Source organism: Triturus cristatus, chromosome 4_2 (assembly GCF_964204655.1).
Source record: "Triturus cristatus chromosome 4_2, aTriCri1.1, whole genome shotgun sequence".
NCBI classification, from domain to species: Eukaryota; Metazoa; Chordata; class Amphibia; order Caudata; family Salamandridae; genus Triturus; species Triturus cristatus.
Window position 1 is genome coordinate 285,742,580 of NC_140586.1, and position 27,726 is coordinate 285,770,305.

General features: G+C 43.5%; 1 protein-coding gene across 1 annotated transcript in view; it reads right to left on the reverse strand.

Annotated features, from left to right (window-relative positions):
* The window catches only part of RO60 (Ro60, Y RNA binding protein), a 446,084-nt gene that overhangs the window by 21,548 nt on the left and 396,810 nt on the right, over positions 1 to 27,726 (reverse strand). Inside the window, exon 8 of the mRNA XM_085601530.1 lies at positions 2,931 to 3,077. Within this exon, the coding sequence (XP_085457656.1) occupies positions 2,931 to 3,077 (147 nt within the window). The remainder of the gene's footprint in view (positions 1 to 2,930; positions 3,078 to 27,726) is intronic.

Consider the following 27,726-nt stretch of genomic DNA (forward strand, 5'->3'; position numbering starts at 1 on the left):
TCTGCAGTCACGAGCCGCACCGTCAAGGCACAGGGCCCCATAGTCGCCATCAGGTCATTGGCCCTTGCATGTCCAGAAGCCAATCACCATGCACCAGGCAGCGCCAGAATAAGGTCCTGAGCTCCATGGTTGCCTCTAGGCAGTGGATGTGGGCGAGCATGTAGGGCAGCTGTAAGCGAGGCTCATGGGTGCCTCTAGGCAGTGGATGTGTAGGAGTATGTAGGGCGGCTGCAAGCCAGGCTCAATCACCCACCATCGGCCAGCCAAGTCTAGTCACCGAGCTCACCTGGACCGACCACTCCATCAGCCACTTCACCATCTCAGAACCCTCTAGCACCACCATCTAGCTGCCCAAAACCACACACTGCAGCTGGAGAAAAGTGCAGGAAAGCCAGTGGACAGACGCACTTAACACCTCCCAACTTGACACTGCAACCAAACTAGAACAATCTGTCAAGAAGTTTTCTGCCTGGATCACCAACAGGGTCGCCCCGTCAAGCTCTCCAAACCTAAAGGCGTCCACCTTAAAAGCCAGCTGGTACACCACGGAACTGAAAACCTCAAAGCGCAACTGCAAGTGACTAGAAAGGAGAAGGAGCATCAGCAAGAATACCACAGACCGAGCAACCTTCAAGACAGCACTCAGCCAATACCACTGACTCCTGAAAGACACGAAAAATAGCACCCTATCCAACCGCATCAAACCTAGCGCTAAACACAGAAAAGAGCGCTTTAACGTCATTAGAGAATTCACCAAACCCTCTTCCACTGAAAATACCATCACTCCCTCCCAGGAACTTTGCGATACTCTGGCCAACTTCTTCCCTGACAAGCTCTCCGCCATCTACGAAAACGTCATATCCAACCCACCGACCTCCACACCCTCCTCGCTCCCACAGACACAAACCCCAACCATTTACCACCTGGGACTAGCTCACCACAGAAAACACCGTAGCAATCATGAACTTCGTCCACTAAGGATCTCCTAAGGACCCCTGTCCCCACCATTTGTTTAACCTCGGAACCAAGAAGTTCAGCAGTGAGTTCACCCCCATCCTCAACAAGTCCATCAACACAGCCAGAATGGAAGCACGCAGAGGTAAAATTCCTACTCAAGAAGCCGTCCGCTGACACCAATGAACTCAAGAACACCTACCCCATCTATCTGCTCCCTTTTCCCACCAAAGTCCTCAGAATGGCATCAGCCATCAACTCACTGAACAATTGGAGAACCAAAACCTGCTGGACATCTCCCAATCCGAATTCCGCACTAAGCAGAGCACCAAAACCACCCTGATCGCTGCCACAGATGACATCAGAGCCCTTCTCGACTGGGGAAAAACTGCTGCCTTGATCCTCCTCGACCTCTCAGGAGCTTTCAACACCGTATCCCACTACGCCCTAATCAAGAGGCTTCATCACGTTGGAATCCAAGGAAATGCTCTCAAATGGATCATTTCATTCCTCACCAGAAGAACCCAGAGTATCCGTCTACCTCCTTTCACCTTGGAACCCAAAAGCATCATCTGCGGAGTCCCTCAAGGCTCAGCCCTCAGCTCCATACTCTAAAACTCCTACATGACCCACCTGGCCAACATCGTCAGATCCCATGAACTGAACAGCATTTCCTACGCAAACAACACCCAGCTCATTCTCTCACTATCAGAAGACCCCTACACTACAAGAGCCAACTTCCAAAGATACATGACCAGCGTCACCGACTGGATGAGAAACAACTGCCTGAAACTCAACACCGACAAAACAGAGGTACTGATCTTCGGGAACAACACCTCCCCATGGAATTACTCCTGGTGGCCCTCTGAACTAGAACCCTCACCTGCAACTGACAAACCATGCCCGCAACCTCGGTATCATCCTTGACAGCAAACTCACCATGAAACGTCAGATCAACGCAGTCTCGCCCACCTGCTTCTTCACTCCGACTGCCCCATTACGTGATGGGCGGTTGGACCGAGCTGGGACCGCCAATGCCGCCAGTAAACCGCCGTTTCCTGGAAGTGGCGCAGCATTCAGAGGCCCCAATATGCTTGGCGGAGCCACCACGGTCCTGCCTAGCATATTATGAGTTTCCTCTTCGCCGGAGGTGACATGGAGGCTTCTAATCCATGTCAATCCTGGCAAAGCAGAAAGAAAAGGGGCCCTGCAGGGCCCACTGTTCCTCCTCCGCTTGTGCATGCACACAAGGAGGCATAACAAGTGCCAACCTGTGTGCATTCACAAGAGTTCCTGCACGGCATTGACTTCTCAGTCCATGCCATGCAGGCACATTGTGAGGCATTCCCATTGCAGTGCCATTTTTAAAGGCACCTCTGCCTTTGAAAGAGGCATCGCCCTGGAAACGCCACGCCGCCTGCCCGCCAAACCGCAAATAACTTGTAATCTGACGGATGAGCGTCAGCGAGTCTCTGTGGTGCGGGGGTGTGGTGGTGGAGTACCGGCCACCCGTACACTGCTGAAACTCGGAACCCGACCCACAGTGAGGTAGAATTAAGAGCTATGGAGGGCTTTAGGGGGAGTTTGAGAGTTAAGCACTTCGACCTCCCTAGTTGAGGTTTGGGTTGTTTCAAATGAGGTGAAATAAACTAACATTGTTAATAAACTAACACTGTTGTTGGACATATGGCCATTTTACCAGGTTATTGCTGTTTCAAAAGTACTGGGGATTCCCTGACTAATGCTAGGGAATGATTCAAGCAAGTTATTCTATATAAAAAAAAATGGAAAAATGTCCAGTTATTGTGGCATTCTATGCCAGATTAAACTTTTGCTTTTCTCCTCCCCCTCTTTCTGTGAGTGCCGCTGCAGGCCAGCGGCAAAACAATTCAGTGCTACTTATGGGTGTTGTCTGTGGTACAGATTAACTACAGAACATTGTGATTGTTAGAATCTGTTTAAAGAAACAAGCAGACCTCTCTGTATGCCTTGAGGGCCAATGACGGATGAGTGTTCTGTATATTAGTCTCATTGTCGGTGAACACAATGAAGACATCAGCAGCAGTGTTCGTTTGCTGGGCCCAAAGCATGGGGAGAGCGCAGTCTGTGTTCCCCATTGTAATCTAAAAAAAAAAAAAGAAACAATTAAAATATTTTAGGCTCGCTCTCATTTTAGAACTTGTGATCATGCAAGAATGAATCACTTACACGTGATTAATCAAAGCGTAAACATATTTTTTTTAAAAGAATACAAAAACACACAAAACAACAAATGGCAACTTAAAACTCTTAAAATAAACGTATAAACAAGACACATGTGAGCATTTCCACTCTGAAGTGGGACAAATCTTTGTCTATAGGCTAGGTTGCTGAACTTACAACCAGGAGGCTAGGGTTTTGATCCCAACTTCATCAATTCACCAAAGAAACAAAAGAATTTGGGAGTTTGAGAAAATCTCCTTATCAACCTGTGGCTCAAATTATAAATATGCACAACACAAAAATGTGGAAACATACTTGTAGTGTGCTATCCAGTGTTGTGCTAATTATGAGCCCTATTTAGAAGAGTTTGGTGGACAGAGTACACCATTGCACCAGCGACTAAGTACCCTCTCCCCCAAACTGAAGATCCGTCTACCTCATTTAAGGTAGGGCGGACCTTCAGTATGTCGACAGTGGAGACAACTCCGTCTCTGTTGCCATCATACACCTCCGATGGCCCAAAAGAGTAACATCTGTCAGAGGTTTTGCTATTTGTCCACCCCTCTATTTGGAGTGGGAGGAAAATTTGCCAAGTTTTCACTGTCTGTCATTGCAAGGTACAACCTGATGGTAAGGGGCAGTACAAATTGCAAAATGGCACCCATGCCATAGGAGAAAACTCCCATGGCAATTTGGTAATTGCTTTTTTTATTTTCCTCCAAAAATTGTGCTGTGAGATTTTGTTTATATGATGGCGGTTCCTGGAAAGGCAAGAGATGTGCCCTGGGCAGGCGACATCTCTAAATTTAGCAGGCGGAGAAACCTTTGCCATGGCGGGAGTGAAGTACCCTGTCATGGTGACGATACATAATCCATCCTCCAAACTGTAAATCAGGCCCTATATATTTTCACTCGGCTCACCTTGATTATCTCCTTTCTTTAAACCGGTCTCAACCACACCCCACACATACCAAACTGTTCAAGGTACGGCAATTTTGTTAAAATATAAAACATTCTACTCCACCATTGATTAACAGTTTGCTTTAAGACATTAACCTTGAAATGACAATTCCATCATTCCTCGCACTTCAGCTCAAGATCCTTATTTTTCCCGGCAACCACTCTTATTCCATGCTCCCAGATATATACCAGTCTAAAAAAGATATATTGAGCACAAACCTCTACTGAGTTTCAAAACATGAACTGTTTAAGTTTTATAAGAAATCCCACAGACTGTTACACCTACTTACAGCGACCTGGTTAGAAAAGGGAAGGGTCATTTCATCCCATCTTAAAAAAGGAGGAGGAGGAGATGGAGTCAGGGTTTGGAAATGATCTTCTGTTGTGGTGTTCCCTTCTAGCATTCGCAATGGGTGGGGTGAGGGGACCAAAGAAGCCGAGACCACAGAGGAGGTTTAGGAGTTCCATTCCCAGGACTGGGGTTTACAATTTAAGAGGTTATATCAAGGTTCTAATATTAATTTTGATGTAATTATGCCACTCTCCCTTGGTCTATTTTGGCAAAAATAAGTATTGAGGAAATTGTTGAAGTAATTAGAAGTATGAATAATTAATCCGCTCAGGGACCTGATGGCATACCTGTTACCATACTGAAAAAGGCACCTCAACTCTGGGCCCAGTAACTCAAGACCCTTTTTTCATATACTGCATGTCTTCAAATTGTATACAAAACTGCTTGAAAGGAAGTTTAATTATTCCGCTGCATTGAATTATCCATGTATTGCTCTGTTGTGTGCTTCAGGGAAAATATTTGAAAAATTAATTCTGTCTCAATTAGTAAATTCAGTATGAGAAACTGCTTAAACATCTTGAACAAAATGGCTTTTAACCTTTATGTTCTGCAATTAACAACATTTTATGTTTGCAAATGCTATGAAAGAAATATGTTAAGAAAAGCCAACGAAATGAAACTGTACACCTTGGGGTGTAGAGTTCTGGGTGGGAAGGGGTTAAATGGTAAAATTTCAGTTCGCAGCATGACAAGCAGGAATTATAGAATTAATTTTTTGGGAAAATTTGATGGCCATGGGGTATTTCTATAGAAATGGCAGATAGGAGCCTGCGTATATGTACATTTAATGTATGTGGGCTAAATAATGGTTTTAAGAGGAAGCGAGTTGCTGCTGAGTTGCGGTTGATTAATCCTGACATTCTTTGTCTGCAAGAGACGCATGTCCCGTGGGATAACCGTAGGATATTATTAGAGCTGGGATACAATTTATTATCAACTTCTAAGCAATCTACTACGAACAGGGGGGTGGCGATCATGGCACGCCATGGTATAGTCAGTACGGGTAAAGAGAGGGTGGATAACTATGGGAGGTGGGCTATTACTGAATGCATCGTGGGGGGAGTTAAAATTGTTATTTGCGTAGTATATGGATCTAACTTGGATGAGGCTGAGACCTTGGAGTTGTTAAATGTTGAGCTGTCTCTCTGGGGGTCTCCGTTGATACTAGCTGGGGACTTTAATATACATGGGGATGTACAGACATGGGAATCTTATTTTATTAATTATAGGGGGCGTAAGCCCAAAGTGTTCAGGGCCTTGCAACAATTGATACAAAACCATGGACTAGCTGATGGCTGGAGGGTTGGGGAGCATGATGATGGGGATCTTGGGTATACTTTTTACTCATCCCCGCATAACAAGTATGTTCGGTTAGACTATATATTTTTACCTCGATTGTTGGCTGCTGATTCAAAAATACAGGTTTGGCCTCGGATTTCGTCAGATCATGGACCTGTGGTTATGGATCTAGTTAGTCTTGCCCTCTCAAGGGAACAGCGATCCTTCACATTTAATAAAAAATTGCCAAGTGATGAGGAATATATTCAACATATTCAAACATGGGCTACGGTATTTATAGAAAATAATAAAGGGTCGGCAGCTCAGCCAATGATTTGGGACTCCTTGAAAGCTGGCATAAGGTGCGAAACACTTAGTTATGGATGGGCGAAGCAGAAAAAACGGAAAGAACATGTGCTGGGTCTATGTGAGGAGTTAAAGAAGGCCAAATGTGAATGTATTCAAGGGGTTAGAGTTAAATCGGATATTAAAGAGATCCTCGCAAAGATGGGTCGATGCAGGGCTAGAATTAACGAGATATGGAGTCAAGATATTGCTGCTCAGTATAAAACCTATAAAACTGAGAGCTATGAATATGGCGAGACCACAGGGAGATGTTTAGCGCAAAGGTTGAGGGGAAGAAAAACCCTACAGCGAATAGATGCATTGGAAGATGGGAAAGGGGGAGTAGTAGAGACTGTTGAAGGTATATTGGAGGTACTCTACCTATATTATAAAGAATTATATACTCAGGACTTGGTTATGTAGGGTACTATAGAGCAATATCTTTCTAACCTAGATTTAATTGAGATAGGCTTAACTGATCGAGAGGAGCTAGAAGCTCCTATGTCAATGTTAGAAATACAAATAGCGATAGCAGGACTAGCGTCAGGGAAAGCGGCAGGGCCGGACAAACTTCCTCTGGAGGTATATCGGAGCATTTTTCCCATCATTAAGGATGATATGCTAGCTACGTTTTTAGAAGCCCAACGAGGAAATCCCCCGCCATCGTGGGACGATGCCAATATAGTGATATTTAAGAAACAAGACAAGCCTCCTAGAAATCCGGGGTCTTATAGGCCGATATCATTAATTAATGCTGACAACAAGGTGTACTCGAAAATTCTTGCGACACGACTAGCTAAAATTATACCATTGTTGGTTTCTCGATGTCAGCATGGCTTTTTGCCCGGTAGGAGCACGGTAAATCATATACATAGGGTAATTTCGTTGATAGATTATGCTACTACGCGTAAATAACATATGGGGTTAATCTTTCTTGATGCTGAAAAAGCATTTGATCGCGTATCCTGGACATTTTTATGGGCCACAATGCAAAAGATGGGGTTTGGTCCGCAATTTTTGTTAGCTTGGCAGACTATGTATAAACGACCACGGGCTAGAATTTGTACGATGGGGAAGGAGTCATCTTGTGTATATATAACCAGGGGGACCAGGCAGGGATGCCCTTGCTCACCTTTACTTTTCGCTATCTATATCAATCCACTGGTGCAAATATTGGAAACTATTAATGGTATAAAGTCAATGTCAGTGGGGGAACAACAGACACGTGTCCTTGCTTATGCCGATGATATAGTGGTAGTAACATCTGATCCGGAGCAGGCAATTAGGGAGATTGAGGTTCAGACCCAGCAATATGGGAATGTTGCTGGGTATAAGTTAAATATTTCTAAAACCCAGATTGTATGTACTGAGGGACTCTCTTCCTGGAGATGCCCGAGTTACACCGGAAGCAAGATATCTGGGTATAAAGATTAGAATGTCACCTCAAGAGATAGTTGAAGTAAATTGGGCAGGTATACTTGCTGCTACAAAACGCCAATTGGAAAAGGTAGAGTGCCTTCACTTATCAATGGTGGGACGCTGTAATGTTTTAAAAATGTGTGTACTCCCCCGGGTAATGTATTATTTTAGGACGGTTATGTTAGAGTTGACATGCGTACAATTAACGCAGCTACAGTCTATTGTAGATAGGTTTATATGGGGATGGAAAAAAAGTCGACGAGCTTCAAAATATATGACACTCCCACTGATACGTGGTGGATGGGGCGTGCCGAATTTTATGTTTTATTATTTAGTTTGTTTTTTGCAGAATATGCAATACTTGGTGATTGGGGCCGAAGCAAGGTCCTTCGAAATACCAGATGTATACCAGATGTTGTTGGGAATTCAGGCGAGGGAGGCCTTGCTTAAGTTCTATGAACCAAGCTATTTTAAAAGAACTCGCTTCAAAATTGTACTAGCTGCATATAAAGCCTGGAAGATGATACGAAAAACTACTCCTATAAATCGGATAGGTTACTATACACCATTTAACTCTATGGAAATCTTCCCTTCGGTGTTTTGGGACACAAAAATGGCTATATGGCAGGGTAAGGGGATACGACGCTTAGGGGATATCTATAGGGATGGGTCAATTATTCCCTTCTCTGATTTGGTGGAACGGTATAAAATACCTAAACACGATTTTTTCAAATATTTGCAAATTCGAGATTTTATTAATAAACACTGTAGATGTACACTTATAGCAACAAATGATTTATTAGAGGCATTATCAAAAAAAGCCAAAATTGGGGCTCTGTATGATATACTATTGGCAACTCAGCGAGATGATATAGAGGTGCAAGATGCGAAATGGAGGGATAGATTTGGTAATACTGGCTCATATGTGCAATCCTCAATTGTGATGGCAAGCAAAGTTATATTAACGGCAAATTTACGCACCCAACATTATAAAACTTTGTTTAATTTATATTGTACACCTGTTAAGATGATGAAGTGGGGTGGGACTCATGATGGGAAATGTTTTAGATGTCAGGCGGATAAAGCTGATATTGTACATGTATTCTTTGACTGTATAGCCCTAAAACAATATATATCTGATATTTCAGAATTTCTATCACAAACTACTGCGGTAGAGGTTCATATAACTAGAGAGGTTATGCTATTGGGTGTGGGTGAAGATATCGAACCTATTCATATATGCTATCCCTTTCGTTATTTTATATTTATAGCGATGGCCATTGCTAGATTATGTGTTGCATCTATGTGGCTGCAAGTAGAAGCACCATCATATGAAATGTGGCGCTCTAAGTTTCATAACGTGTTCAATTTGGAATATAGCCTTTATCGTATAAGATCATTGAAGAAAAAACAACTAGGGCTTAAAACTTGGCAGCCAATGCTACAATATATGGAGTTGTAGATGTTATACCCGACCATGCTTGCGTTATCATGAAGTAATGAGAGTTATATTTGGTCTTATTATATGAGACGGCTTGGGTGATTCTAATGATTGATTTATGTATGATGTATTGCTGCGAACTGAATAATAAAGATATTAAAAAAAAAAAAAAAAAAAAAGAAATGAAACTGTACATAGCTTTTGTCGATTTTAGTAACATGATATTTGTCCTTAATTATGGCATAAATTAAAGGTCTTGTGCATTCCTGATAATTTATTACTTTCCCTAATAAATCTTCACTCTAATAATTGACTGTGTGTACTACTGGGATCGGTATATTAACTTTTATCAAACAATTCAGTGCAGAATTGCCAAAAAAAAGAGGTTGTGTATTAGTGTCAAGATAAAAGAGATGATCTTTCATTAATGCATGTGCACATTGCCAAAATTCATGCCATTGCACTGTATGCTATTGAAGCACAACCATTTACTTCTTTATTTTGGCATTCGCTGTTCAATCCTAGTGGAACTGTTAGTTTGGAAATGGGGTTGACAGCTGTAAGCTATCAAGCCTTTTTCTGAGTGACTTGACATGACCCAGAACATTTTTATATGGAGTGAACTCTCAAATGATACTGAGGAAAATTACCTGTTATCCAATTTAATATCTCTTTATTTAAAATCATTAGACGTCATTAAACACAAAATTTCAAGTCATAATAAAATACCTAAAATGAAACGATGGTTGAAAATAAATCGCTAAACAAAAAAGTTTTTATAAAGATTTTTTACACTGTGTAAATATTAAAATACTATACTTTAAGTGTACATTTCATAAAATGGGAGCAATCGACCAGCAAGATTCAGGAGGCCATCAGCCCCAGTATCTTCAGAATTGACCTCACTGAAATCCAGGACCAAGAACCAAGTCCAGAATTGTTCCGATGAAACGGCGTGTCTGAGAAGGAGTCGGGAGTGATGTTGGCATGCTGATAGTGAACCCTAGGGATGACAGGAGGTGCACTGAAGTCTGGAAGTGGCTGCTGACTGTCTGAGGCGAGCCCTCCTTCAACAGCCAGTCATCGAGGTAGAAGACTGGCACCCCTGACCTCCAAAGGTGGGGGTCCTCAATCGAGGTAAGACCAGAGTCAATTCAGCAGCAAAGAGAACTATCTGAACCTCTGCCTGCTGCGTTAACGGAGACAGCATTGGCATTGAAGTGCCCAGGGCCAGCACGGGTCATGGTGCCTGAAGCAGGGTCATAAGGGGAGCTGGAGGCAAGTCAAGCTCAGAGAGTCCAACTGGTACCAAGGACAAACCAACCAGCGGTACTTCTCTGTGCTCCTTGGGGCCTGAAGGCTTGCCAGGGGGAGTCAGTTAGGATCCAAATAGCAGGAGCATAGATGTGCAGAACTCTTTGATGTGATGTGATGTGGTGTGGATGTTGGTCCTGGAAACTCTGCTTGTGCCCGAATGAGCTGTGGGATCGCCTCCGATGTCAGCCGACTTCTGGAGCGAGATCGGGATGTGTGGCGCCGGCCCGTGCTTGTTCAGGTGATGTGAGTGGTGGAAGGGAGGGGAATGCCACTTCAATTTCTTGTGCATCTTTTTTGATTTACCTGACAATTTTGACCTTTAAGAAGACCGACCTCTAGAGTGACCAGCCTTTTCATGCTTGGTGATGTAAAGCTTCACCTCACAGTCCCTGATGGCCTTCAAAATTATCGACGTGCAGTCATTGCAGGCCTTTGAGACGTTACTCAACCTTAGACACCACCTGTGGTACCTGATGGGGAGTCTGTCAGACATTTGTTTTCAACAGTCCAACCAGGGCTTAAAATCTGTTTTGGGGGGAGACATCCTTTGCCAACTAATATATATATATTTTTAGGTAAATGTCTCTGAGAGACACGAAGGAGCTCTAGATCCGTATCTGGTGGCTCGGAAAGCAAGAAACTAATATTTGCGCACAAGGGTGGTGCCTATATAGGCTCCGCATGTCATTTCCGGAGCGGAATCGCTTCAGTGTGGAGCCACATGGTGCCACCTGACGGCGCACTGAGTTACTGCTGAAAGGTTTCTGGATCCAGTCTGACGCCTGCAGAATATTCAAAAGGTGAGGAATCTGAGGCGAAAAGATTTTTTTCTTAAAAACTAGGATTACCATAGTACACTCCCCACTCACACCCCCAGCCCTCAGAGCCCACATTTAGTGCGGACAAAGACTTTTGCCATCTTAAAAAATGCCCAAAGTGGGCAGGATTGGCCTAGGGACATTTACCCCATTAGTTAGGGCATACTCAGGAGTCATTCCTACCCACTAGCTTGTGCCAGGCATATATGTGGCACCGCCAGGCATCCACTTCAGAACACTACTGGAGCTGTGTTAGATCAGAAGAGGACTGAACTTGAGAAGAGGCCCAAAGTAGTGGACCTATTCTCCCTCATGTACCCAGGACAAAGAAGTGAACTCCAAGGGTCATAAGACTGAACTCCTGTTAAAATTCTACAAGCACACAGCAACCTCTATAAGGCTTTTCTTGTGAATGTCCAGCTGACCAGTGGTAACTGGACCTGGACTGGACACTGCTGTTTGGCCTCTGTCTGACACCCTGTGAGCTTTTAAGTGCCTACCCTGAGGTCCTGGGGACTTCAGAAGTGTACTCCTGTGGTGGATTGGGACTTAAAAGGTCTAAAGTCAGAAGCTGAAATCTGTGACCAGGTTGAACCTCACTGGTGTATCCGACCCGCGCTCCATCACAGTCAGCATAAAACTGCACCTAGTGTGACCACAAAATATCATTGGCACTTTATGTTTCTTGGCGTTATTCATTACATTTTATTCTATTTTTCTAATTCAGTTTGGGATTTGTATTGCTCTGCATTTTGATGTTATTACTGTTTTGGTACTGCATAAATAATTGCCTTAAGTTAAGTCTGCTTGCTCTGGTGCCATAGCTACCAAGGAATTGTGCTCAGGTTAATTTAGTTACTTTGAGCGTTCACCCTGACTTGGATTGTGGCTGTTCCTTGAGGTGGGTAGTCATCCACCCCAAATGATAATCCAATGTCTTATGTTTGATGAACAGAACCTACAGAGTTGTGCAACCGGATCGTGTGCTAGCTGCTGCGCTTTTGGGAACCAGGCAGAATTCAGTGTTCACCTAATTACGGCCGTCGGGCCGCCATTCACGGAGATCCAGGATGGGTAGGTCCATGTGTGTGGTGTTCGTTTGGTGCAGGGAACAGTGAATGTTTTCAGCTGATCAGAGTAAGCCATTCTACTGTGCACTGGTATACAGCTATTTCCTGTAAAAAAAAGGGTGAACACTGGCAGCCATCTTAAAGGATCAGGCTCATTCACAACAGGAACAATTGTGTGTCCGGTTGTGGAACAGCACAATTAGATTCCGTGTATGCATGATGCACAAGTGAGCACTATTTTCTAAAAATAAAGGAAGTAAACCGGCGGCCATCCTAACAAAGTGAAAAACTGTTCATTTTCAGTTAATTCAGCAGATGCTTTGCGCTGGTGCTCCATCTCCTATATAAACGGAGGAAAACTAGTGGCCATCTTGAGCAGTTGGATAGATCTGATTGTTCTTCAATGAGACGTGGCATTCGCAGTACATACAAAGTGCTCCAGGTATATTACACAATTTGTTTTGAGTATTTTCTGGTACATAGCCAGTGGACATCTGATTCATTTTTACAATAGTATTGTCAAGTTCAAAAGTGTAATAGTCTTTTCTTTAACCACACTGACAAGAAAAAGAAGTGTATAGATTGTGGCACATGCAGTTCTTAAGTGGTATATACAACATATTTGGAACTGGTTCAGCTACCCCAACCAAGTTACTTCAACGTGAAAGCAAGCCGTCGTATCACCTTCAGCAGTATCGCAATAATCATTGTCTGAATTAAGTAGGCTACGTTGACCATCACACCACAAATATATTGTTTTTTTTTAAATTCTCTTCAAAAAGTGTTGGCAGTAATCATGCCGTCAGTCAGTCCTCTACCGCCTTTTTAAGAAACACCAGGGGATCCACCAATATCGTGGAGGCAGTGGTAGGATGCTTTCGAGACCTACTTAGGAACGATTGGTGCTCCAGATTCAGACCAGAGAGGAGAAAGTATTTGTTGTTGCACTTACTAGGTTTTGAAGGCAGATCAACTTTCAAATATCTTCCTGATGCTCAAATTGTTGAGGGAGAGGAGATAGATTTCAATGAGGAAGCAATAAAAAAAACGTGTTCAACGGTTCGATGTTGCTCCCAGCCTAGTGGTGTTGAGTCACAAGTTCTTCAAGAGAGAACAAAGGTTTGGGTAGATGTTGACACATATATCTCTGAATTGCAAAAATTAGCCGCAGACAAGTCTATCAAACAAAAATTGTTTTGAATGGGTAATCCATCTTTGTCAGATACCATCAAGATTGCGAAAAGCATTGAGACATCCATTAAGTCAGCTAAGGAACTGGAAGACAAAACCGTGGAGCAGGTTAATGCACTGCATTCAAGAGACAATAATGGAAGGTTGAATAAACCTTCTTCATCAGCGTTGAAGGCTACCAATCCTGTGCAGCAGAATTCACTTTTAAACAAAGTAACATTTGTTTCAGGTGTGGGTATCCTACCCATCTTAAAGGGGGAATCGTGTGTCCGGCAAAAAAATTACAGTGTAGACTGTGTGAAAAGATTGGACATTTTGCCAAAGTCTGTCACAGTGCAAAGCGTAAGGGATCCAGGATTTCAGCTGTTTGTAGTGATTATGAAACCAATGTCAAAAATCTAGTGTGTGAAGTTCAAGATATGGTCTTAGTTGTAGGTCATGATGAAATGGAAAGGGCTGACCAGGAACAATGTGTAGACCCATATGTTTATGTTCAGTTTGGGGACGAACAGCTCCATCTTTGTGGGATTCAAAAACAAAATCAATACGATGGAAAATGCAATACCTGTAAAGTAGAAGTTATGGGGTGTCCCTTTTAGTGTTCGTGATGAGTTAGAGAAGGAAATGGAAGGATTACGCATGAAAGGAGTCATTGAGCCTGTTGATTCCTCGCTTTGGCTTTCACCCTTGGTGGTCGCCAAGAAAAGAAATGGTGATTTGAGGGTCTGTTTGGATCTCAGGGCTCTCATTAGAGAGATTTGGGTAAATTCTCACCCCCCTCCCAAAAATCAGTGAGATGTTGTCGACCATTTCCGACACAAATTCTACACTACACTTGATTTAGCTGCAGCTTACCATCAGGTTGAGTTAGCGCCAGAGTCACAATATCTTACAGCATTTGGGTCTCCTTTGGGTACCTTTCAGTTCTGCCGTATGCCCCTTGGTTTGGCCTCAGCGGCATCAGTCTTTCAGAGGCTGATGACCGTGTTACTCAAGAGGATTACTAATGTTTCAGTTTTTCAGGATGATGTATTGATTCATGCAAATTGCCGTAGTGAACATGATCACACTCTTAGCCAGGTCCTCATGGCATGTGACAAAGCAGGGGTTGTTCTTAAAAGAGAAAAGGGTTAATTTTTAAAGTCTTCAGTGGAGTATCTAGGACACATAATTTCAGAGGATGGTGTTAGTCCCAATCCCGGAATGGTTGATGCCATTTTAGAAGCACCTCCCCATGTAGACAAAGCAGGGGTGAAATCATTCCTGGGGCTTTTTAAGTTTTACTTGTGATTTATACCTGACGTTGCCTCCAGGGTTAAGTCGATTTCAAACTTGTTGAAAGACAGAACAGAATTCAGGTGGGGTGCGGAGTGTAAGGCTGCTTTTGCAGATATAAAACAGCAATTGACCACTGGGAGTGCACTCAAGCCGTATAACCATAACCTGAAATGTTTGTTGACAGTAGATGTAAGTAAGTTGGGTCTTGGCGCTGTTTTAACACAGATGTCTGGTGATTTTGAACATATCATTGGATTTGCTTCGAGGGTTCTTAAGGAAGCGGAAATCTATTATTCTGTCATAGAGAAGAAGCGGTTAGCCTGCTGGTGGGTCATAGAGAAATGTAAGTGCTATTTCTGAAGCTGACATTTTATTTTACAAACTGATCACAAACTTGGTGTCAATTCTAAATGACACCAATTGTAAAATCAGCACTCCTAGGATTGAGAGGGTTGCAGCTAGGCTGCTCCAACTTGATTTTTAAGTCGTTCACATCTCTGGAGGGAGAAATGTGAGAGCAGATTACTTTTCAAGGAACCCTAATATTGGTAAAGAGGAGAAGACTGGTGAATTTGATGATGAATGCTGCTTGACTGCAGCCATGGAGGTAGAGAATGTTCGTCAACTCACTAAAGAGCAATGAAAGTCTGATATGGCAAATGACGGTTCCTGAAAGAGGTAATTGAATTTGTCAGTGTAGGGTGGCCTAGAGAGAGATAATTGGGTCTAAATCTCCAACCATGTTTTAAAGTGTCTGATGAATTGATCATTGAGGATGGGTTGCCCATGAGAGATGCCAAATGTATACCTGCTATGAATGTAAGACGCACAATTCTAGAAAAAGTTCATGAGGGACATTTGGGGGCAACTTTGACTAAGCGCAGGGTACGTGCTCATTTTGGTGGCCACAAATGGATGGTGAAGTTGATTTGTTAATTAAGGAGTGTCCTGTGTGTGCTACATGTGACAAATCTCTCAAAACGGTCATATCATCTTTGATGCCTGTGAAATGTCCCTCTGGGCCCTGGAAGAAACTGGGTATTGACATTACAGGCCATTCAATGTTTTGTCACATCAAGTACATTATGCTTTAGTCCTTATCTATCATTATCCGAAATGGCCTATGTCAAGTTCAAAAGTGAACCCAACTCTAACTCGGTAATTCTTTTTCTGAAAGAGGTTGTCATGAATGAGGGTTTTCCTGAGGAACTTATCTCGGAGTCTGGGGAAGTGGAGGATTCTTGTCTGAAAGTTCTATTAAGCACCTTAAGATCTCACTCTATCAACCCAAGACAAATGGTTTGTTAGAACACTTAACAGGGTACTTGGTGAGTGTGTAAGGTGGGCATTGGCTAACGAGTGTGATGTATGTGGTGAAATCCAATCTATGTTATGGTTTTACAGAACCACACCACATTCCACTACAAGAATTTCTCCATTTGAATCCCTAAAGAGTAGGAAACCTTTCATTCAGTTCAGACCAGCATGGATGAGTACATTTCTAAAAGGGGAATCATTATATGAAGGTTGTGACATCATTCAACAAAATGTTCAAAGGGCTCAATCTAAACAAAAAAAATACTATGATGCAAGAAAATGCCTGAAAGAGAGTCCAGTCAAGATTGGTGAATGGGTCCGCATTAAAACACCAGGGTTTGTAAAGTAAGGCGACCGTAAGATTTCTGAGCCTGCGCTTGTATATAGGATTTGTGGTAATGCTGCAAGAGTGATGGGACGCAATTGGTGGAACGCAAGTAAATTGGTTAAAGTCCCAGAAGAAAACAAAGTCAATTCTCCTGTGAGTGAACTGGGAGGAGTCAGTGGTCAGACTTGCAATAGCAACTTGTCAGAAGTGCAAGGGTTACCCAGGGGCTCTCAGTTTGGGTTAACTTAAAATTCACAGGATCCTTTGTCTCTAGAATGTACAATGTGGAGAAGTGTCAGGGCTCGTACCTCGCCATGGAGATTCCGTTAATCCTATTATGGATTTTGCGGAGTTCTTTTTTGTTCCTCATGGGTGCTTATGATATTTTACTCTCTATCTTATTTAGCATCTATGCAAGGTTTGTATTTTTTATTGGTTTTTTTTTTTGTATTGTATGGGTTTTCTTTTTTTTTATTTGTTCCCTTTTGGGTGTTTTTTCATTGGTGCTGTTCGTTAGAATATTTAAGACAAAAAGGGAAAACTCAATGTAGTGTTCTGCCTCATGCATGTACTTTTCATAAGTATGGTAAAAATGTACTTCCACGTATTGTATTCTGTGGGTCTGTCCATTCTATTGTGGAATGCAGCGTCAATTGGGTTCTGAGGGAGTCTCTTTGGCAGTTGAGAGTGGAACATTGCCTGGAGCAATCTAGGGCTCTACAGCACATTTTGTGTCTTCAATAAATTACCTCGTTACAACTAATGGTGTCTGCCCTGCATTACAGATAATAATCAGCACCGTTTACTGTGGCTAAGTATGCACCTGTGCTGCCACATTAACTCTGCTGTTCCTCCTGTTGTGTGACTTACAGCCTTCTGTGGACACCACATCACGATGGCCCCAGCAACCAGCCCCATCACAATAACCTCACTACTCAGCATAGCCCACAGCTCAGGGGCACAGATTAGTCCTGTCACACCATCACATGATCAACCATCACCCAATTCCGCAGAGCTTGTGGGGCCACACCTAAGGAATGAGCAAGGAAGAGCGCACAAAAAAACAATCCCACAACAAGACCTAGCCAGCACAGGTCAGTAAAAGACCCATCCAGTACTTCAGTTTAGCCCTTTTTGCATTAGTTTATATACAGAAAATGTCCATGTACGTTAAAACCTCCACTTCCACTTTGGAGTCAATGGTGCACTTCTGAAAAGCGGGATTGATAGATTTCCTCCCATTGGAACTACCCCCATACTCAGTTCCCATTGTTACTATGTCTTCGTAAACACAAGAAAAAAACAAGATTTGGCAAAGCCAATAGGTCTTCGGTTGGCTGCTAGCCTTTTGGCTTTGTCAATGCTTGTTTTGTTGTGCTGTGGTTTATATAAATGTTGCTGTGGGAGCTCCCAGGCTCTCTCTAACCGTAAAAAAACCTGAAAAAGCACACACAAAAAATGTTGGTCTCAAACAGCACTCAATCAATCAATCAATCAATGAAAACTTTATTCGGATCATTGACAATCCATAAAAGTGCAAGAGAAAAACAAAACAATTATAAAATCATACAGTTGACAATAAAGTGCTGTTTTACACATGAGGAATAGTCCATATAAATTTTAAGACATTGTTAACCGGGCACGAACCACGGTTTTTAAGAAAGAGCTCACACGAAAGACAAGTTCATCGTCGTCCAGGGACAAAATCATTGAAAATGCAAGTTCCAGGCTAAGTGGTTTTAATTTTTTAAAATACGGAGTTAAAAACCATTTAATATACTTCATATAAAATTTGCAAAAGAATAAAAAATGTAAAGTTGTTTGCCTACTCTGAGAGTCACAAGGGCATGGCTCAACACATTGATCATTAAAATTCCATAGAGGAAAACTAAGTGCATATTTAATAGTGCCTGCCCTAAGGCGAAATATAAGGCCACGCTCCCAATTACTCAACGGGAGGGTTAAGTAACTGGGTGTTGGATAAATTATGAAATTGCGGGCTAAATATCCACAAACACTAGATTTCAAAGACTCCCTTGCTACCCTTTCGGCATCAAATGACGTATAAAGTGCTTTTTTAAGTTCACATTTAGTAGGGAGCGTAGTAGTAGTGGGTTTTAGAAAAGTATCTTCAAAGTTCACGCTGCGAAATATGCTAAGCACCCCTAATAGCCAGGGAATGGCTGTGCCCTTATCGCAGCGTAGACAATCCTCGATGATGTCCCTAGTCAATTTAGCGGCGGGATTTTTCCAAATCGCCAGCCAAAAAAGGGCTGGACGAGCACGAATAAAATCCCCTATAAAATGCATCCCCAATTCCCTATGACATATAAAATGTGGGGAAGTGATGGGAACACAGAGAAGTTTCCTACAAAATCTGTGTTCCTCGGCAGTTATATCAGAACAACTGGCAGTTCCCCAAACCTCAGCACCGTATGTAGCAACCGGGACGCATTGAGTTTTATATATTTTTAGGATAGCGGGCAATGCCCCGGTCAGTTTTGGACGGGGGAGGCTCAGAATTGAGTTAATGGACTTTGAGAACTTACTCCTGGCGTGGGCAATATGCCCACTCCAGGAGTTGTTCGCAGCAAAGACCACACCCAAGTACGGAAAACTGCTAGTTGACCCCAGTCTTTCTGCCCCCACAACTATGCTGCCAATATGACGCCTCTTCGGGCCGCAGGACATTACAAAGGACTTTTTAAAGTTGGTCTTCAAGTCTAGGGAATCCATATGTGCAACAAGGCCATTCACTAAAATGCGTAATGCGTTTGGGGTGCGCCCCATGAGGATCGCATCATCTGCATATAACAGAGCGGGGAGATAATTACCTTTTATGGTCGGGACATCGCCGGTTAGAGAAACCAGATGTTTGTGTAGGCCATTAATATATATTATAAATAAGAGAGGAGCTAGAACGCAGCCCTGTCTAACCCCTCTATTAACTCTAACTAGCTCGGAGACCTCACCCCCAATACCGATCCTAACACAGGCCTTCAGGTCTCTATGCAAATAGGCCAGGAAGTGTACCAGCGATTCCTCCAGACCATAATCCAATAAGGCCTTCCAGAGTAATGACCTATTAACAAGGTCAAAAGCAGTGGATAGGTCCATGAAGGCCAAATAAATTGGGCAATTACGTGCTACGGTGTATTTGCCCAAAATAAGGTTCAGATTAAGGCACTGCTCCGCGGTTCCGACTTTATTGCGGAAACCCAACTGGCAACACTCTAAAATTTGGTTATCCTCGGCCCATGATAGGATTTTATCATACAATACTCTCCCTAAAATCTTTAAGGTGTTGTCAATAAGGGAGATAGGCCTATAACATGACGGTTGGGAACGGTCGCCCTTCTTAAAAATAGGCACTATTATGCTAGATGACCAGGTTGGTGGTGGTGGAGAAGTAAAAATTAAGTTCTTAAAAACATTCAACAAGAGTGGGGCCCATAAATCAGGGTGAGCCTTAATAATATCAATTGGGAGGCCGTCTGGGCCAGGGGCTTTATTCCCCGCGCTCTGTACGATGGCCTCTTCCACCTCAGGTAATGATATATCAACCCGTGGGGGGATATTAAATATTGGGATGGCCGCCGCTGAGGGTGGAACCGCATAGATCTTAGAAAAATGGTCCACCCATGCAGCTCCAGAAATGGTGCAATCCATTGGGGTCGCGAGCTGACCCGCGCAACGCAGGTCTTTGACCGCACCCAAAAAATATCCCCCCTACCCCGGGCGGCAGTTTGCGCTAGCACCTCCCAGCGCTCCTCGAGAATCTCCTCCTTCCTTCTGCTAATGGCCAATTTGTATCGGGACCTAGCATTTTTTACATCAGTCAGGTTCCTCGGGCTAACAGATAAGACTAGTCGCAAATCGCGGTTAGCCAAAGAGCACTCATGATCAAACCATCCCTGGTCATCCGTAATGGCACGCGACGGGATCGTGAGCTGTGCTCGAAGGGCTGAGCAAATCTTAACAAAATCGTCTACTGCCCCATGGTTAGGACTTGAGTCAGACAAACATGAAAGGAAAAGAGGAAAGTTATCTCTGACCAAAATCTGAACAGTCATCATAACATTAATACCCCTCTATTTTAATCTAAAGTTGTTTGAGCCAATGGAGAGGTTCCTAGCACCACATTCCTTATTGTAAACTGGTCGATGGATAGTCTTTAAACTGATCTTAATAGGGTTATGATCCCCTTGGGACATTGGAATTACCTTAGCCTTAGTAATACAGTCTGCCAGCCCAGGGGAAATAAAAATATAATCAATTATTGAAGAACAATCTCTACCTCTAAATGTGGGCACTAGGGGGACAGTAGGAAAATGGTCCATAACATTCTCCAAGTTATGTGTACTCAAAAAGGTGGTTAATTCCGCTCCCCTTTGGCACCCCGAACCAGAGTTACAGTCCTTAAGGGTTGGACAATCTTCATTTAGTTTAGCGTTAAAATCACCACCCAATACAAGGCCAGAAGTATCGTTAAAATCAGCCCTAGACTCCAGAGTGGTAATAAAGTTAAAAAGGTTCCTAAAATGTATATTAGGTAATGAACTAAAATAATTATTATAAAAATTAACCAGAAAAAGACTAGTTTTCTGTTTAAATAAAATAGCCTGGAAGTTCTGATTGTTCGTCGGTATGACCCTGGAAGAGCCTCCAGCAGAGATGTTAATCCAAATGGATAAGCCTCCGGAGCGGCGGCCCATTCTAGGTTTGGTGGCAAGAATATTATAACACTGAAACCCATTAACATGTAAATTAACAGTTGCCCACGTCTCCTGTAACATAATTATGTCTTGACTCTGGATAAAATTAACCCACCCGGGGTCAAGGAGCCTTTGTTGGAGGCCTGCTATGTTCCAACTTATAACATTTAAGGTACCTGTCCTTGGTACTATGCACTCTAATGAGTTAACAAAATTATCAGAGGTGACGGGTACAGGTGCTAACAGCAGGATAGGGTCCTCAATCAACGGCAGGGCAGGGAGTTCGTCTTGGTTGTCAATCGGGGACGTCTAAATCGGACAGAGCCAGGAAGCGATTGGCCAAAGGGAGGGCCATAGGCGTAGGCACACAGTTATTGGAGATGGGTTTATAAAAGTGGCCAAGGGAAAACATGCATATATTCGTCATAAACCCTGGTAATAACTCACGGGTGCGCATTAAAGACTGAACAGTGTGGGGTCTGCAAAAATTTATAACAATGCAGTCCCCACTGATATTTTTTGCCGATGTGCCCACCCATCCCACTCTCCGCACCATTAAAATTTCATGCAGTCTGGCCGGTTCAAAACCCTTGTGTTTCCTTAACTAGTCCACACATTTATTGCGGAGGTCCACCCATGATTCCTTCTTTGTATCAGGCAAACAGGGGACTCCTGCTAAAATTATAACATAGGGGTGTGATGCGGGGGGGAGGTTCAGAGTCACAGTACTGGGCAAAGTCTTCAATGAAACTGGTGCGGTGGGCCGTAATCTGGCATCAGTGTCCGATGGAAAAGGCGGAACAATCATCGGAGGATGTTGTAATGAACCATTGTGTAAGCACTGAGTACTATTATTAACATTGGCTGTCTCAGTACCTAAATTATCAGGGTCCCCCGACAAGCACGTCGAGGTAGGTAGGGAGGTACAATCAGCAGCCGATGAAATAGGGGCTGACTCCCGAGTTAACAATTGTTCCATGCGTAGGAGTCTCTCGTTTAAAGGGGCAAAATTTGCATCAAATAGAGCCTTAGAGTGGCTAACTATAGCTTTTAAGCCCGACTCTAGGGCTGACATGATGTCGTCCTTACTATGACAGGTAGAGGTGGGCTCATCGGTTTGAGTGCCCACTGACATAGTATTAGGAATGACAATTGTTTGTAATACCGTTTTATTACATTTAACGGGGCGGCTGAGGGTGTTGGGTTTGTTATTGGCGCCCCTTTTTCGTTTGGCCGGGGGGCCACTAGATTTAATCACGCCAGTTGATTTAGGGGTGTGAGATCTAGTACGGGTTTTTTGGCCACTAGGACAAATATCTGGAGGTATAGCTGAGGCAACTGATGGAGACAGTTGGTGAGCGGGTGTCGCAGGCATTGGAGGGAGGGTTGGTGACACAGAAAGGCGGTGGCAGGTAATATGGCCCTGTGTCACGGCTTCAAGAGATGAGCGTCGCTGAGCCGCCATTAGGTCTAGGGATAGACGCCGCTCGGTTAGCTCGATCTCGTGTGTCAATAAACTCTCAGCCCTGATCATGAAAGCATCCAATGTCCCAACCGCACCCTTACGTCTGCTCATGATGTACTGATAAGGTGCCCCTTCACTCCACTAAAGCACGTATAATACAATGAATAGTATGGCAGTGTAAAACAAAGTCACCTGGCACATCAGTTGACCGCAATTAGAAATCCAAGGGGGATGTCCCGACCCGGCCTCCTCAGGCCCCGGACGGCCAGAGACGGCCCGCCCTCTGCCCGGGCTCAGCCCGGCGCTGCCCGCGCGCGTCCCGCGGAGCGGGGCGCGACGTCAGTTATACGCGCCTCCTGGCGCAGATGTGGCATCCGAGCTCCGCGCCGCCGCAGGGACAGCCGGGAATTGTGGTCCCGGAGCGGCGGCGCTGCTAACTCCTCTCGTGTCGCCCCTTGACTCTTGGCGATGGACCGGCAACCAGGGAGCAGCTGTGACCAGGCGAGCTGATGCCCCTTGACTTGTGGCGGTGGCGGCGTACTCAACAGTGCAGGTAGGACAAATTCCACTCATTAGCAGTTAGTCCCTGGCATTGAAGGGAACTATTTTCACGTGTAGATGTTCTTGTTGTGAAATAGCAGAATGTCGTTACTCTGAGTGAAGTTAGCCAGTGATTGAAGTAGACTAACCAGCTGCACCATGCTGCATGCTGTAGTGGGTGAAAGAAAAATGTGAATGACACAACAACAGACTAATGGATGTAGAGGTTTGGCTAAACGTCCGCATAAGTATATTTTATATAGTTTTACTAAAATCAAAGGTCATGGCTAATGCCAGACATAAAAATAGAACACAGTGCTAAATAACTGGACCCTTCTGAAGGGCTGACACACAGGCCACAGACCTCAGTGTACGGTCTGCTCATGTGAAATCACTTTTGGCATGCTCCTTAGGGCATTACATCACTGTAGTGTTGCACGTCCTCTCTAGACACATGCATCCATGCCTTCCTTCTGCTGCCTGGCCTACTTAAGACTTTACTCACTATGGCACATTGGACCATGGGTGTCCTTGCCTGATAATGTTTGGTCTTCTAAGACTATCAGCAGTCCTACCAAGTACCACGCATCAGGCGTTAGACTAACACATTTCAGTGTGATGCTCCGTATCACCGCACTGAAATGCATTGTCACGCATTATAGGCATAGCGCCGCGGCTGTCACTGAAGCCATAAGCGCTGCCTAAAACTGTTAAACTAAACTGGAGTGCAGCTGGCAGCACAGTGTAGCATGCACGCGCTGCTCCAACAGGCTTGGGGCTCGCTCGGCTGGCTGAGCAAGTAGCAGCTCTGCTGGCAGGCTGCTTGCTACAATGTATCATCATGAGACGTTCTGAGAAGAAAATTGAGTCCCGCCGCAGGTCTCAGATCAACATCACCGGTCACGGTGAGGTAGCGCCCAATGGCTACTACCGAGACATGACAGCCCAGTGAGACTGTGATAGACTGAGATGACGCGGGGACTAGACGTCACGTCCTGCCGTGCTGTCGGAGTAAACTTGTGGGAGGCGCTGAGCTACTTTGCGGCAAATCATCATGACAACACTGCCTGCCCGCACTGGCTGCGGTTTCACTCAGCTTTCTCAGTCTGAGCTGCAATAAATCTGACCCGCGGCCTCGCCAAATTCAATTGCAGAGAGAGGGAAACTGGAGTGACTGTTGCAGGACTGTCATTGGATACGACAGGCCTGGCCGAGAGGACTCACTGTCAGGAGGCGGGAGGCAAACGGTAATTGCTGTGGTGGCTCACGGCCTGAGCCTGCCACGTAGAGCAGAGTCGCTGCAAGTGCCTAGTGTGTACGCCCAGTTGTAGACTCTGAGACTACAACAGAGCATACATGCTAGGCTGGAGGATATCATTGGCACTGACTGCAGACACACTGGGAATGCGAGTTAAAGAACTTGATTTAGTTCGGGAGTCCGACTATGGCAACATGAGATTTCGATTTCTTAAGGAAACACATTGATAAACAGAGGCCGGGATGGAATTACAACGGACGAGAAGATAAGGATTACCAAGATACACGTTTACAGTCCTGATGAAGTCGCAGGATTGATTCCTCTGCTGCTCTGCTTGGTGCACATATGCACATTGAACTGAAAAACAAATGTAGAATTGCATGCATGGATCACCAATCATGCCAGACTCCATTTTAATTAAAGTAAGGTAATACATTTCTGACCAGTGTGCCCAAGCCCGCTCTGTTAATGCCCGTCTTCTTAGTCTAGTTATGCTGTTCTCTTTCTACTTATTCTTACACTCCGCTGCATCCTTTGCAGCTCCCTATCTGCCTTTTTTCACTTTACCACCACACCATCTCATTCGACTCTCTCAGTTTCGAGACCTTCCCTGAGGAGCACAAGAATCACTGACACCCACCTGCTACTGTCCTGCAGTGCCCGGCTGGACTGTCCCTGTAGCTGAGCATTGGCTGCTCTGCTTTGTGTTTATGGTCTGCTACACACCGGCTTAGCACACTGAAAAGCAGATTTTGTTTTGCTTTTTGTATGCACCGATCAAACAGCAGTAGCAGTCAAGCCAGACATTAAATTATCATACTTCTGAGCTGTGCACTGAACCCCTTCTATTTATGCCTGTCTTGTATTTTCCCTGTCTAGTCTCTCTCTTCTCTTTACCTTTTTCTTTCACTCTTTTTTTTATTCAATCTATAATATACATACAATTGTATTTTGACATGTACACAATTATAGCTTCAAATATACTTTATACTTTATAATAAAACAGAGAAAAGAAAAAAGGAGATGCATTGTTTCCTCATCATTGCCAATTAAAACCATAATCAACCATCTGTTGTATCATAGGATCCCAAAAATAATCTGCCCAGCTTTTGCCTTTTAGGTGACCTCAAACAATAAAGGCTATATTCAAGATTAAAAATGTTGTAGAATGTGGCCCTCCACATCTCGTACGAGGGAGCCTCCTTCTGTAGCCAGCACGAGGCAATACATAGCCGCGCCACCGCAGAGGCATTAAATGTAATAAATCTAAATTTATATACTGGTTTCTCAATTGAAAGATTTCTCCAGATCCCCAATAACATCTTTTATTTGTTATATGAATTGTGATCACTGCAACTTCTGACAAAAACAAATTATTTGTTGTTTTAATTGTAGTAACTCGATACAATCAAAAAACACATGCACAATATCAGCTCTATCGATACTGCATCTAAAACACTTCCCATCATTATTAGCACCCATTTCATCATCTTCTCAGGTGTGTGATATAAATCAAATATGGTCTTGAAATGTTGTGTTTTCAGGTTTGCTGACAATAAATATCCTCCCAGCAATATCTATAGAACTCTGCATAAACACACCAACTTGCCCTAAGCGTTCACCCCATTTATAATCTTGAAGATCTAGGTCATCTGATTGTGTCTCAATTAATACAGTATATAATACCCCTATCCTTGCCTTCTTTCTAATTGCCTCAATTATTGGTATGAACACAATGCCCTCGTGCAAGTGATGTATAACTAGGAAATCCCGAATTTGTAAGAATTAAAAAAATTTGTGTTGTTGCAATCCGTAGCAATCAGCTAACTTTGCAAATGAAGAAAGTACTCCCTGCTCAAATAAATCCCCTAGCTGTCTAATCCCCTTACGTCTCCAACTCAACATCTTGTGATCCCAAAAAATAGCTGGAAAATTAACAGTTGAATTAAGCGGCGTGTAATAATTAATCTGTGGGATACCTAATTTTTTACGTACCACTTTCCATGTCCTGCATGCGGTAATCATTATCCTTAAACCGTGTTCTTTTATAACAGCTTGGTTCACAAAATTTTACTAGTACATTTCTGGCTTCTTCCCCTATTAGCAGCTGATATATGGAGGGAGCTTCTGCAACCGGCACATCATCCCCAGTCAACAAAATCCGCATATTTTGTAGTAGACAAACATAATAATAAAAAAAGAAGTTGGGAACCGACCACACCCCCCTGTCCAGTGGTAACATCATAAACTTAAATGCTCTCCTCGCTTTACGTTGTTCCCATACAAATCTATCACATATTGATTGTACCTGTTGTAAATGTTTTTTTGTCAATTCCAGTGGTACTGCCCTAAAATAATATAATATTTTGGGTAGGACCATCATTTTAAGCACATTACGTCTTCCCACCATTGTCAGATGAAGGCCCTCCAACCGATCCAGCTGTTGTTTCACCCCATAAACTATACTGCCCCAATTAACCTCTATCAGTTCTTGCAGAGGCATTCTAATTTTGATGCCTAAATATCTAGCTTTATCTATCACATGTGTCTCCCCGGGGCAGGCCTGTTTAGCACATACAATCTGGGTTTTAGCCGAATTTAATTTATATCTGGAGACCGCGCCAAATTCTTCTGCCAACCTTTCAATCTCCACTAATGCCTGTGCTGGATCTGCCTAAGCTACAGCTATATCGTCTGCATAGGCTAGAACACGTACCTGAAATTGCCCGCAGTTCATAGATCTAATATATTCCCTCTGTTCTAGCATAAGCACAAAAGGATTAATATATAACGCAAACAGTAGTGGAGAGCAAGGACATCCTTGCCTTGTTCCCCTACTAATGGAAGCTTGTTGTGATTCCCTAGCTATAACACAAATCCTTGCACGTGGTGACTTATACATACTTTGAATTGCCCTCATGTATGTTGGTCCAAACCCTATCTTACGCATAATACCCCATAAGAAAACCCAGAAACGCGATCGAACACTTTTTCCGCATCAAGGAATATCAGCCCAAACTGTCTATGATGTACATTAGCATAATCTATAAGAGTAATAACTCTGTGGATATGATTAACGTACTTCTACCAGGTATAAACCCATGCTGGGATAAGAAAATCAAAGGCGTAATAACTCTCGCCAACCTATTAGCTAAAATCTTGGCATATACCTTCCCATCAGCATTTAACAAGGATATAGGTCTATACGACCCAGGTATATTTGGGGGCTTATCCTTTTTTTTTTTTTTAAAACACAACTATATTAGCTTCATCCCAAGATGGGGGCGGATTCCCAGCCTGAGCTTCCTGACAAGCATTCAGCATGCCATTTTTCAATACCTGAAATAGCAAACAATATATTTCAAGCGGTAGTTTGTCCGGTCCAGTAGCTTTCCCACTAGCGAGCGCACCTAATGCCTCCTCCAATTCCACCATAGTTATTGGTTCATCTAGTACCATTTGCTCTTCTTGGCTTAAC